This window comes from Urocitellus parryii, chromosome 2, assembly GCF_045843805.1.
Source record: "Urocitellus parryii isolate mUroPar1 chromosome 2, mUroPar1.hap1, whole genome shotgun sequence".
Taxonomy (NCBI): domain Eukaryota; kingdom Metazoa; phylum Chordata; class Mammalia; order Rodentia; family Sciuridae; genus Urocitellus; species Urocitellus parryii.
The window spans coordinates 146,550,959-146,563,136 of NC_135532.1; the positions used below are offsets into that span (position 1 = coordinate 146,550,959).

Here is a 12,178-nt window from a genome sequence, read left to right on the forward strand (position 1 = left end):
TTATTTTACTAAATAGGATTCTCAGTTTCAAGACAGAAAAGTTCAGCTGGCTTAATGAGAAGTGGGACTTTATTGCCTCATGTAACTGGAAAGTAAAGAGAGTAACATGAGAGTCAGGCCAGATCCCGACTCTCCAACTATGTCCAACAATTTCTCAGACTCAGCTCTATTTTCTGGTCTGTTGGGTTATCATCAGGCAGGGTCTCCTCTCATATTTGCATGAACCTATATCTGCAATTTTGAGTAAACTCACCTTCTTCTACTTCCTGAATCTGAGTATTAATGGTAACTTGAGGAGGAAAAAAACAGGCATGTTAATAAGAGAAATGCAAACAAAAACTACTCAAAGATTTCATCTCACTCCAGTCAGAATGGCAAATATCAAGAATACTAACAACAATAAATGTTGGAGAGGATGTGGGGAAAAAGGTACATTCATGCATTACTGGTGGGAATTGCAAATTGGTGCAACAATTTTGGATGGAAAACAGTATGGAGATTCCTCAGAAAACTTGAAATGGAAACACCACTTAACCCAGCTATCCCACTTCTCAGTTTATACTCAAAGGACTTAAAATCAGCATATTACAGTGATACAGCCTTATCAATGCTTATATCAGCTCAATTCACAGTAGCTGAACTATGGAAACAAACTCGGTGCCCTTCAAGAGATGAATGGATAAAAAAAATGTGAGATACCACACACACACACACACACACACACACACACAATGGAATATTACTCAACCTTAAAGAAGAATACAATTATGCCATTTGCATGTAATTGAATGGAGTTGGAGAATATCATGCTAAGCAAAATAAGTCAATCCCCAAATCCAAAAGCCAAATATTTTCTCTGATATGCAGATGCTAATTCACAATGGAGGGGTGCCTAGGGAAAAATAGAGTTACTTTAGGTACAGAATAGTGAAAGGAGGGCAGGGGGTGTGGGGGTAGGAAGGAGAGTACAATGAATCAGACATTATTACCCTATGTACATATATAACTATATAACCAGTGTGATTCTACATCATATACAACCAGAAGAATGAGAAATTACACTCCATTATATATGATGTATCAAAGTGCATTCTACTGTCAAGTATGACTTATTAAAACAAAAACAAATAAATGACAAAATGAAAAAAATAAATAGGCATGTTTAATTTTCCTGACGAATTCCTAGCTTATCTCTCCAGCTTCTTCTGTATTTTGGTCTATGTCTCAGACATCTCAAAATACATGAAAACAACTCCTGTAGATATTGGGCTATTTTGATGTCTGAACTATTCATGATGTTTCTTTACCTAGAATGCCCCAACATCACCCAACCAAGTGGTGAGTGGAAATATGATTTATTTTAATTATTCTAGATTTAACTGAAGAATCCCTCCTTAGCCTTAACTTTGCTTCCTCAAATCTAAGTTACCATCCTCTCAATTGTCCCCTATGTGAAAAATATTTTTTCTGCATTACAATCAAAGCTTGTGTATCTGCCCATGTCACTGAAGAGAAAATTCTGAGACAGGGAAATTACACTTCTGTTCTTATCTCTTCAAGCCCAGTAGCACAGTGTTTCACACACACTTCATAATGGATATTTTTATTATTTTTGAATGAATAATAAATTAACCAATGATAATTTCCTCAAGAAATTTTCTGGAACTTTTTCTAAATAAACCAATGTGTGACTTTAAATTGACACTACTTCATTTAAATATTTTCTGTAAAACGCAGATTATAGATAAATCCAGTAGCTTTATGATAGCTGTGATCTCAAATGACTATACATTCAATTAAAAAACTATTTACCTCATGGGATGGGGCTGTAGCTCAGTGGCAGAGCACTTGCCTAGCATGCATGAGGCACTGAGTTCAATCCTCAGCACCACATAAAAATAAACAAATAAAATAAAGGCCTTCTGCTCATTTACAACTACAAAAAGAAGTTGAAAAAAAATCTATTTACCTCGAATCACAGTAGCTGTTATTTTAAGAAGTTATAGCTTCTACTCCATAAATGTGCTTTCCCAGTGTGCAGGTACCCACTATTAATATCATGATGCAAAATGAATAGTATCTGAAATGAAAACAATCATTGGTTCCAGGCCAGTGATCTGGGGAATTTGCGAAACTTGTAAGAAAATCCTTTTCTATACTTGGTAATTTTTAAGGATAAAACATATGTATAAAATAAAGACAGAAATATTTTAGTTTGCAAAAATGTTCTCAAAGACCGATCTCAACTGCCAGTAACAGCATGAAACATGGATAATTAAAAATTAGATCCTTGACATTCATAATCTTGACAATAATTTCCATTCTTTAAGTGCCTCAATCAACTTTTCTTTGTTTTTGAAATTTGTCACATGACCCTACCTGTGGCATGACATCTTGACCACTTAGGAATGAACATAAGATTCTCTTTTTTAAAAAAGTCTTTAATCTTGCTGCATACCTGCCACTGTTTCTGACACTCCATCAACTTATACCAAACTCACATTTTCCAATTATCCCTGTATCATTTGGCATTTTTGTCTGACAAGTAAATTGAGGTCATCAAGAAGAGTGAATCTTGAAATCTTTGGCATTCCAGTGTAGCCACAGTTTGATGTACCGAATTGCATTGTTTCAGGGGAAGCAGCAGAACAGTACAAAAAACATTAATGTCAAATCACATTCTGAAAATAAGTTTAATCCCTGCTAAGGTCTCCACTGCAACAGAGATGGTATCTGAGGTTTGTTTCTGCCCAGCTGAGAACCCAGTAATCAGCTGACTTGAGTGGAACAGAGACTCTCTCAAGTCTCTCTTTCATTTCTAACCTTAAACATATTTTCCTACTGGTAGATAGCATCAAATATTGAATGAGAACAAAAGTATAAATACAATATTTATGCCTGTTTCTCTAATATTTATTTCACTTAAAGCCTAGGCAGAACTATTTAGGAAAAAACTAATGCACATTACTTTCTTCTATTAACTTATCAATGTGATGCAAGTTATGAGGTATCATTTATGAAACTTAAGACATGTTTAAGGATTAGTATTGCCATGTAAATCAAATAAGAATACTATTCTTCAGCCAAGGATATTTTATATTTATGTCTAAAATGTATCCTTTATCTCTTTTTTATGAACAATATGCATTTATTAATATCTAACTCATGTAAGGCAGTAGGCCAATTCCTTGTTGTAGAAAATATCTAAAGATATTATTTCTAACATAAAATATAAAATCCCTAAAAAAAGTGAATCATTTTTTTTTCATCCAGGCATTTGGTATAAAAAGCATTATTTTTTAACTTTTGTGTTAGAGAGAAATATCTTTCAAATCATGCACCTACAGACTCCTGCCCTTTAAATAAAATGTCTTGGACTTATCTCACTATGTTTTTAATTGACCTTGAATGAACTTGTCAATGTGAAGAGTTAAATCATAGTAAGTCCTTTGCTGCTCCTTGAATTCTGTAGGGTTGAACTTTTTAGGATCTTAAATTTCTGATTTCTGACTCCTGACTGATGTATATTTGGGGATGTCATGTTTTCTGCTTTCCTCGTCTCTTCTGCCAATCTTCCCAGTAGTATGCTCTTCTACTCAGCTTTCTCTCTTCTGATACCCACCCCCACCATGTTATTTCTAATCTATTGCTATTGTACTATTTTGTAAACGTGGTAATCAATAAATATGTCTAAAGTAAAAGCACAAGGAATCAAAGCTCTATTTTGGCATGAGCTATGTATTGTTAATATGTGAACATCAAGTGGATGTCCAGAGGATTTTTTTATTTTTATTTTTTGTCTCGCTTGCTATTGCTCAACTGCATTTCACATCACTGAGGCTGCTGATTGATTTCAAATAAATGTGATAATATATATACCTAACTAGCAATGGAAATTGGAGAGTCTGGGGATAAATCTAAGGAATACTTAAAAGGTACAGATGACAGTACTGATGACAACTGGAAGGCAAAGGGAGACTTGTAAGAGGGCTAACTCCAAAATTTCATTCTTGGAAATCGCTGAGGTGGCAGACACACCAGTAAGGGATAATTTGAACCTCTAGGCAATGGAAAACATTCTAAATATTTTCAAATATTATGTTTTAGGATAATTATCTGGCTATACAATATGGGAGGGAGTTGGAAGAGACACTATAGAAAGGCAACCCAACAGAAAATCAAAAAACTGGTCTTGTCACGTGGAGCTGAAGTCTGAAATTTGACCATTCCAGTGGAAATATAAAGACAAGATGATATGAAACCTGATGAAAGTTTTGACATGGGACTCAGAATTGTAGAAAAATCAAAGAGAGTAACATGCTTTTAAGTCTAGATGGGCAAGATAATAGTGATTTCATCTTCTAAGTCACAAGAGTTATATTCTTCTAGGAGAAAAATTTCCTCAGCTTTCATTTGTATCCCTTACTCATGTTTACTTAAGCTTATGGCATTGAAATTGCTAAGATTAATTGGTCTCCATTATATAGTGTTAGGTTGTGTACATTCATGTGTGCTTCTCATTCTCATAAGGTTAGGCTAACAGTGATTGCTATGTATGACCTGAGAGGAGAATTTTCCTGTATCGGTTGCAAATAAACCTAAAAATGCATTTATTTATTGACTATTGTCAATTCATGACTTTGTTAATATTTTGACTGTGCCAAAAAAGAGCAAGAATTCATTTTGGTGAAATGATGAAGATATTTTATTTCAACAGGCAGCATTTTTGAGAAATAATTTATTTTAAAAAATCTCATGACTGCTGTCTCCAATAACTTTAAAAGGATGTTCATAACAGAAAAGAGTTAACTTTAAAAAGCTATTCCACAGAAAATGAGACAGAATACAAATAACAGATTTTACTTTGAAATGTAAATATAAACTAGAATAATCTTGATTACAGGGAGACAAAATCATATGCCTCCATAGAAGAAAATTCTCCAGTTAAAAATAGCCAAATTGCTTTTCTCACATACTTTCCTAAAGACATGCAATCTATTTTTTTTAAGTATTTTGATTCCAACTAAAGAACTTCACTTTTTCCTCTTTAAATGGAAACAGCTAAATCCAACCTTACTTAATAATGTCATCTGAATTATATCAAGCGGTGGCTAGGGTGCTAAGTCCTTGTTCAGTAATAATTTTGCAACATGTTTTTGGATAATTGCTTCCTTTAAGGAAGTGTACTCCTTTCCAAAACCATAAAACAAATATGCTGTTTTAATATACTTAATCTTTTTCCAAGAAGACAACCTCAATCCATTAAGCAAAAGAACATTTCCAATCCGCTAATCACAAATAAATTTCATTTCTTACTATGATTTTCATTGTGGTTCTTTTTAAGGACAAGTTAGCTCTCTGTAGGTACTACTCAGGAGGGTGAGTTATAAATTTTCCCTACAAAACTAATTAAAAATAAACTTTTTGTCAGGATAGAAAAAACAAATAGTACTATAGACAAGTTTTTATAGCAGAGGGATTTGTAGCAATACTGTATTTTTATTGAATCAATTTGGTTGGTGATTTTTATGGTTTGCTTGTGTCTATTTAAATGAATCAAGTCAGTGGGGTCTCTGGCTACAAAGCATTTCTTTATCTTTCTCCTCATCCTCTTCCTTTTCAACATATTATATCTTCCAAATTAATGGGTCAGCTGACTCACTGCCATGGTCTATCACTTTACAGTTTCCTTTTTTTTTAATTTTTGTTTTTTGTAGTTGTATATGGACAGAATGCCTTTATTTGTTATGTGGTGCTGAGGATAGAACCCTTTGCCTCACACCTGCTAGGTAAGGGCTTTGCCACTGAGCCATAACCCCAGCCCACCAGGTTCCTTTTTATAACAATAGCTTTTCTTGTAATATTTTGTTCACTGCCTATATTCACCACTGAACTATAAGTCCATGAGCATAGTAACTGTGTCTATTTTGTTCATCACTGTATCCCCAGTATCTACCTCCATGCTTGGTATATAATAGTTACTTAATAGCTAGGCTTGGTGGCAGAGGCTTGTAATCCCAACAGCTCTGGAGGCTGAGGCAGGAAGATTGAAAGTTCAAAGCCTCAGCAATTTAGCAAGACCCTAAGCAACTTAGTGCGATTCTGTCTCAAAATAAAACATAAAAAGGGCTGGGGATGTGGCTCAGAGGTTAAGTGCCTCTGAGTTCAATCCCTGGCACCATATAAAATAAAATACTTAATAAATATTTTCTGAGTGAATTATTAACCTTATATTCACATTTCTGAGCTTAAGTAAAATTTGGAAGTAAGAATTTTCCAGTAGTTTCTGCCTTCAGGAAGTATTTTATCCAAGCATACAGAATAATAGGATTCTCATGATTAATATCAGGTGGTAGATTCTCTTCATATACATTGCATAGCTGCATTTCATGTTAATCTTCCTCATACATCAAGGGAAGTGTGAGAATGTGGATTGATTGGTTAGAGTTTAACCTAACATTTTCTTACCAAATTCGTTCAATGCAAATAATCATTAATTCATTCACTAAAAAAAAAAAAATACCGATTAAGCTAATACCATGCATCATGTCCTGTAGGTTGGACACTATATGAGTTTCCTAGGGCTGTGGTAACAAATTATCACAAAAAGTGTGTCTTAAAACAACAGAATACAGTTCTGGAGGGCAAAACATCCTCCCTCCAAAGGCTCTTATGGAGAATCCTTTACCACATTCAACTTCTGGGGTCTCCACGTGTTTCTTAGTTTGTGGTACTACAGCACCAGTCTCTGCCTGTCTTTACATCACCTTCTCCTCTTTGTCTTCTCCTTTTCAGTCTCTTAGAAAGACATGTGTCATTGTATTTTAGATCATGTATATAATTCAGAGTGACTGAGACTTCTTCATATATTCCCTTTTTGAGGGGAGAGGGAAGGTGCGTCACCATTCAACTCACTACAGATACCATAGTGAATCAATTCTCTGCCCTTATGGAATTTGCTTTCCAATAGGAAAAAAAGCTTACAAAAAAAATAGGGAATTTAATAAAATATGATCATGTTATTGGTATAAGTCATTAAACGGACCAGAGGTACATCTATCTGGGGAGAAGGGGTCTAAGCAAATCTAAACGGCCAAAAAGAAAGCTTCCCAAATGATGTGATGTTCATGAAGGAGGACTGCATAGGAATTGACCAGCAGAGAAAGTTGGGCTCAGTCAAGACACTGGGAGAAATTCAGCAAGGTTAGAGAATGATAAATCTGGAGACATATACTGGAGGCATTTGTAAAAAGTTGAGGGTTTGGGAATTTATCCTGAGATGAAGTCAGAACTCTGTGATAGACCAACACTAATATAATAAAACTCAGAAATTATCTCTGTCAGGACCAAGGGTTTCAGTATAGATCCTGGGTATTTCTCTTATATCCATATAGCAAATCTAAATTTGATTATAGCCTTAGTGGATCACACAATATAGTAAAATTGGTCTGAAAGATGGTGATATTTAAATTTTATTTATTGTTATACTTATAACTTTTTTAAAATTGGTCTGAAAGATTTGTGAATGCTTAATCCAACATTCTTAACATTATAAACATCAAAACAAAGTCAAGCAAGGCTATAATTATGCTTATGTAACAAATGGTCTAGTTGTAGTGGTTTCTCCTTTTTGTAAAGTGGTGGTTTCAAGTACCATTAATAGCAAGGACTCAGAGGCAGATAATAGTTGAATTGCTAGCTCTCCTGTGTATGATAGGTGCAATGTTAGACAAGTAACATTACTACTTACGGAAGGAATGATAACAGTACCTACCTATCAAGATTATGAACATAAATTTCATGTGAATCTGAAGCTTGATGAATTATGCTAGGAACATAGAAGACTGTCAAAATAAATAGTGACTGTTGTTGATCAAGATGAGAATGTTGGTGGTGTTTTCCTAATAATCTCAACCTCATCATCTGTAACATTTTGCTCCCACTGTAACAGGGTGCCTCCTTAAACACTCTTATTTTCAAATAACTTGATTACTTATATATTTTACTCTCCATAGAGGACTATTTAGGATTCCTAATATAGAAATTTAAGAAACAATTATACAAGAATATGCATTTTTTGAAGTGTCACAACTTAATATTCTGTAATCCAATTACATTTAATTTAAAATGTTCATAAATAAATAGTTGAAGTTTGCAAAAGGAGACATATTGGTAAAACTATTTAAATCAACACAATTTTCTATAGCAAAGTAATCTGATTTTCAGAAGGTACCCAATTACATAATCTTATTCCCCATCTGAACTTTGGATATATGGTTTCAATAAATTACTAGCTGTCTGACTACTGTGAAAATATATGGTTCGGGTTCAACACTCTTGAACAATATTATTAATTTGTAAACATAGCAGTTGCTGCATAAAAACCGTTTTCTTTTAAAATGCTATATTCTTTATCTTCAATGAGTTAATATTGTTTTCTATAACAAGAACTTCTTAATATTTGTTATTTTATAATTTTCAATGAGAAATGTGACATTTGGGGGCACTGATAGTAGTGCTATTTTGAAGATTAGGAAATTCAGTGAAGACCAAACAAAAAAGGTTCAGTACCTTATGTTTTGGATAAGGTGCAACATTTAACTTGTCTTGGTACAGATTATGAGCTAAAAACTGAACATTGTAATAGACTGCCTGAAAATACCTTGATTAAATCGGGATGGCAAAAATCTAATTCCAAAGTGTAATATATTTTTCTTACTGAAAACGGAACATATATAAATTTTGTTTTTATTACATTAGGATTTCTTTAAAAGTCTCTTAAATACCAGGACTGTTTCCTTAATGGGTCAACAATAGCACTGAAGGTTTAGATTTTCTCTAGTAGGTATATCATTTTATGAGATTGTAATATTCTGAAAAAAAATATATATATATATAAACACACACACATTTGTGTCTGAAAAACACAGGGTACTCCACCACTGAGATACATCCCTTTTTATTTATTATTTAGTATTTTTAAATTTATTTATCTACTTATTTTCAGAAACACTCTTATTTTTATTGTGTGTGTGTGTCTGTGTGTGTGTGTGTATTTCCTTGTGCTGTGCAGGGTCTCCCTAAGTTTCCAAGGCTAACCTTGAACTTGTGTTCTTCCTGCCTCAGCCTCCTAAGTTACTGAGATTATAGGTGTGCACTACCATACTCAGTTCAGTTTGCTTTGTAATTATATATTTTTAAATTCAATTTACTTTCTATGACTTATGAGATTTACATATTTTTATTTATAATAATCAAAATAAAAACAAGATTTAGCTTAAGCAATATTAAAAGGTGATATTTATTTAATATTATAGAAAACTGATAACTGATTTATTATTATGAATTTTAGTATATGAAGAAGAACTAAAACAAGAAGCTGGAAACCTGAATTTTGTCATAGACCTATGAGAGCAAGCTCTTCATTTTTTCTGTGCTGTTTCTCATCCCATCCCATAAAAATTGTATTTGAATTAAGTTTCAGTAATACAGAAAATGAGGAATATTAATAAACAAATTGAACTAATATTTTGAAACATTGTTGGAAGTTTAGTTAAATATGCACTCCATGCAGTATTAAGATACAGTTTTCTTCCCTACCATGCACAAGGTCCTATGTTTCATCTCCAGCAGCGTGAAAAAAAAAAAGTTTTGTCAATGAAAAAAGTAGCATTTTGTTCTATATGTTATCTGACCTTTTTTAACAAAAAAAAAATGACATTTTAAATATAATTTTCCCAATTCTTGCCAAACATTTATGCACCTATTAGTTATACATAATATGTATGTGTAGATATAAATAGAGATATAGATATCTAGACATCTAAATATATATATATATGTGTGTGTGTGTGTGTGTGTGTGTGTGAGAGAGAGAGAGAGAGAGAGTGTGTGTGTGTGTTTCCTTGTGCTGAGCAGGTAGAAACTTAAAAATTTAATGTGTGAACTTAGTTCTATGAAATATATAGAAGATCATTCTTTTGTTGTGTTAAATTTTTATTGTTAGCTTATTTTTTATTTTTCAATTTATCTTTTCATATATACATGAAAGTAGAGTGTATTTTTAATATATTATACATATATACATGGAGTATAACTTATTCTAATTAGGATCCCATTCTTATGGTTGTACATGATGTGGAATTATACTGGCCATGTATTTATATATGAACATAGGAAAGTTATATTGGATTCATTCTACTGTTTTTTATATTCCATCCCCCACTTTCCTTCATTCTCCTTTGTCTAATCCAATGAATTTCTATTCTTCCCCAACCCTCCCCCACTTATTGTGTGTTAGCATCAGCATATCAGAAAGAACTTTCTGGTTCCATACCTTGTCTACTGTGCATGGAGCTGCTATAAACAATGATGTGTAGTATGCTGATTTTAAGTCATTTGGGTATATATTGAGGAGTGGAATAACTGGGTCAAATTGGTGGTTACATTCCAGAGAAATTTGTTTTTTTGGAATTGGCTTATTTCACTTAGCATGGCAGTCTCCACTTTCATCCATTTACTGGCAAATTCCATAATTTAATTCTTCTTTATTGCTGAGTAATATTCCATTGTATGTATATACCACATTTTCTTTATCCATTCATCTCTTAAAGCCCACCTACATTGGTTCCATACCTTGCCTACTGTGCTTTGAACTGCTATAAACAATGGTATGGCTGTGTCACTATAGTATGCTGATTTTAAGTCCTTTGAGTATATACTGAGGAGTGGAATACCTGGGTCAAATGGTAGCTCCATTCCAAGTTTTATGAGGAATCTCCATACTGCTTTCCAGAGTAGTTGTACCAGTTTGCTTCTCCACATCCTTGCCAATATTTATTGTTACTTCTGTTCTTTATAATTATCATTCTGACTGGAGTGAGATGGAATATCAGTGTAGTTTAATTTGCATTTCTCTAGTTGCTAGAGATGTTGAACTTTTTTTATATATTTGCTGACCATTTATATTTCTTCGTCTGTGAAGTATGTGTTCCATTCCTTTGTCTATTTATTGATTGGGTTATTTGGTTTGGGGTAATTAAGTTTTTTGAGTTATTTTATACCCTGGAGATTAATGCTTTAACTGAGGTGGCAAAGATTTTCTCCCATTCTGTTCACGTTCTTAGTTGTTTCCTTTGCTAGGAAGAAGCTTTTTAGTTTGATACCATACCATTTATTGATATTAATTTTACTTCTTATGCATTAGGAGTCTTGTTGATAAAGTCAGTTCCTAAGCCAACATGATGGAGAATTGGGCCTACATTTTCTTCTAGTGGGTGCAGGGTCTACTAGGCCCTTGATACACTTTGAGTTTTGTGCAGGATGAAAGACAGGAGTTCCATTTCATTTTCCTACATATGGATTTTCAGTTTTCCCAGCACCATTTGTTGAAGAGGCTACCTTTAGAAGATCATTCTTGAAAGGAATGAGAGAACAGTCTTGCTGCTTTGTAGAAACAGATAATGGAACAGTCCATGAAGCCTTGTGTACTGGCTTAAAGGTTTTAAAGGAGATTAAAATAAGCAATTATATAAAACAAAACCATTTTGTTTAATTCTGTAACACATATTTAATCCTAAAATGTAGGGTACTAAGAATAAGTCTACTTTTTTCATATTTTTTATAGGAAAGAAGAAGTGCTATTGTGGTGGGTGATGACCTCAACTCTTCAGTCCTTAGACAAAGCTCATTTATTTGGGGTTAGCATCCTATATATGAATTCCGAAATAAAGGCAAAATATGTTGGGCTTGTTTGGTATCCATTACCATATTTTCAAACAGGTACTATGTTTAGCATAAATTTGGGTAAATTTTAATATTACCCTTCTGTGTTTCAGCTTCTGACATGGCAGCAGAACAAGGGCAAATTCTGGTGATCGCTACTGCCGCCGTTGGGGGATTCACCCTTCTGGTCATCCTTACTTTGTTCTTCTTAATCACTGGCAGGTAACGGAAACAGATGTATTTTCAAGATTTTTGATTATCCACTGTTTTATACACTGTGTATTTAAATGCTTTTAAGTGTAGCAATGCACAGCTGAGCCAAAGAACAATCCTGACAGATCAGAGGATAGAGAGCTTTACCCAGCACATGGCTTCCATCATTAGTCCTTGGTGTCAACAAGCCTCTGAGCACAAGAGCACACAATGACTTGGTAAAGAAGTGTGAAATCTGTGA

At 33.6% G+C, this 12,178-nt stretch overlaps 1 protein-coding gene across 1 annotated transcript in view; it reads left to right on the forward strand.

Moving 5' to 3' along the window:
- Epha6 (EPH receptor A6) overlaps positions 1–12,178 on the forward strand; it is an 808,761-nt gene that overhangs the window by 549,832 nt on the left and 246,751 nt on the right. The window contains exon 8 of the mRNA XM_077794332.1: positions 11,838–11,946. Within this exon, the coding sequence (XP_077650458.1) occupies positions 11,838–11,946 (109 nt within the window). The remainder of the gene's footprint in view (positions 1–11,837; positions 11,947–12,178) is intronic.